The 2,419-nt window shown below is 31.3% G+C and overlaps 1 protein-coding gene across 1 annotated transcript in view; it reads right to left on the bottom strand.

The window, feature by feature from the left end:
* The window catches only part of LOC103310968 (piggyBac transposable element-derived protein 3-like), a 2,731-nt gene extending 809 nt beyond the window's left edge, over positions 1-1,922 (bottom strand). The window contains exon 1 of the mRNA XM_008190468.1: positions 1,436-1,922. Within this exon, the coding sequence (XP_008188690.1) occupies positions 1,436-1,922 (487 nt within the window). The remainder of the gene's footprint in view (positions 1-1,435) is intronic.
* Positions 1,923-2,419: the final 497 nt, after the last annotated feature.

Here is a 2,419-nt window from a genome sequence, read left to right as displayed (position 1 = left end):
TCGGTGCACCAAAATGCAATTTCTTAACCCTGTGACTCACTTGGGGAGGTGTTGCACAGCTAGTTGGGGGATATTTTCGATTTGCGGAGCGGAGCGACGGCGCCGAGGAGCGTAGCGACGAGTGCCGCTAGCACCGCATCACTGTACGATGTTTTTTGAAATTGGTGGCTCGGTGCAACAAAAATGCAATTTTCTCAACCCTGTGACCCACTTGGGGAGGTGTTGCACAGCAAGTCGGGGGATAAATTATTATTGTATCATCGTTTTAAACAGGTTAGAATACGTAAGTACAAAAAAATAACAAAAATAGTCCTCCGCGTGGCATTATAGTAGTGTTGCGCGCATGCGCATAAACGTAAAATCGCAAACTTTAGAAGGCCATAACTTCTAAAATAATAGTTTCCGGGAAAAAAAAATTAAACCATCGTTTTAAGCATAAAAAACCAAGTCTTTTGAAAAAAAAAAAATTGAAAATCGTGAGGGGGTTGGTAAAGTAGATTTGTTCCAATAAAATTTATTTTTAAGTGTAACAAATTACAACAACTTATTATTTTATAACATAATAATCATTTTAGTTTAAAACAAAATGTATAATACACTTATAGGTTAGGTACCTACATAAAATTAAAAAAAAAAAAATAACAACAATCCAGTCTTTTGATTAGCCTATTATATACATATATGATATAGGCATATAGCCATATAGGCTCATTCATTTGAAATATAATATTATATCTAGCCTATTGGTTAAAAAAAAAAAAGTAATAATAATAATATTCAAGTCTTGGGTTGCTCATTATATAGGCATATTAACCCTACAATGCATGATTTTTTTTTTTTTTTTTTTAATAAATTTTTTTATCATAATTATACCTACAAATGAACGGAAAAATATTTAAAAAAATATAAATCATTTTTTTACTTAGAAATAGATGAGATTATAGTTTGTTGCCATATGGCAACACTATGCATTTAAGGTACGCATTTTTTTAAAATATCATTTTTTTATTTTATTAATAAAAATAAGTAAATAAGTAAATAACAATAAACCTGTATTTGGTATAAATCAAATAAAATTAAAAATTACATCTTGTAAATCAAATAAAATTAAAAATTACATCTTGTAAATCAAATAAAATTAAAAATTACATCTTGTAAATAATCAAAATTTAAAAATTTAGAACCTTATATTATAATATAATAAACAGAAGCTACGTTGTATGCCACAGTGTAAAGCACTCTAACCCTTTTCCACAACACAAACTAACATTACACTTTCCACATTTTGAAAATGTAAATCCTTTGCAACCAGGTTTCTTGCACCTAGTTTTTTTCTGATTGGGAACTGGCCAATGGTCATATCTATCGGTCCTAATTTCTTTTGGTGGTGCCTTTTCTTTTTGTTTTGTACCTAATTTTCCTTTTTTTATTATACCTATTTCAATATCAGTTGATGGGCGTCCTCGTTTTGGCGTATTATTTTCACCAAGTTTACACAAAGTTATGGCAAGTTGTTCTCTAAATTCCATTAATGGTAAAACATTATTGTTGTCTAATTTTTGATTTTGGATTCGTTTGTGTAACAGCCAAGAATTTACGATGGTGACGTCTAGTAAGTGATAAAATAATCGCATATACCACTTGCGACTTCGCATTTTAATTTTGTGCCTTCCAAGTAATCCATCCAGTAAGTCGACACCTCCCATGTGAGTATTGTATACTTTTATAATATGGGGACAATCCACTTCAACTCTTTTATTCATTTTCCTATCATATCTACTAACTTTCGTAACAGGCTCAATAGCAGCAAAAGTTGACAATAAATTTACATTTTTCGTGTCTTTCCATGTAATCGCGACTATATCTGTATTTCTAATATTAGTGACACAATGATCATATGTTCCTCTGGGTTTTTTTAGCATAGTTGAATCATCAAGCAACACTACATTCTTAAGCCTATTTCTTCGAACAGTACCTAGGGAGAGTATATTTTCTTTTTTCAAATAAACTAATAGTGGTAAGGTTGTGTAATAGTTATCAAAAAATAATTTATAATTTTGATGTTTTGGTATAACTCTTCCTAGACGAACTACTACATTAGCGCTGGAACCTAAATCTGGTTAATTTTTATTTCGTAGCTCCGAATTGTTTTCTTGGCCCGTAAAAAGTTCAAAATTATAAGCGAAACCGGAGGCACCACTAAGAACGAACAATTTATAGCCCCACTTATGTGGCTTGTTAGGCATATAAACTTTTACCGAGCTTCTAGCTTTGGTGCTACACATTTGCTCGTCAACAGCTAAATGTTCCTCTATTGGAACACGTCTATAACTGTTTTTTAATGTTTCTATAGAGGTCTTATTTTGTGAGTTCTATCACGATTTGGTTCCACGTGTCTCAAGTGTATTATCATTTAAAA

The sequence above is a fragment of the Acyrthosiphon pisum genome, unplaced genomic scaffold, assembly GCF_005508785.2.
Source record: "Acyrthosiphon pisum isolate AL4f unplaced genomic scaffold, pea_aphid_22Mar2018_4r6ur Scaffold_316;HRSCAF=736, whole genome shotgun sequence".
In the NCBI taxonomy this organism is placed as follows: domain Eukaryota; kingdom Metazoa; phylum Arthropoda; class Insecta; order Hemiptera; family Aphididae; genus Acyrthosiphon; species Acyrthosiphon pisum.
Note: the sequence above shows the minus strand (reverse complement) of the source record. Positions and strands in the feature narration are given on the sequence as shown.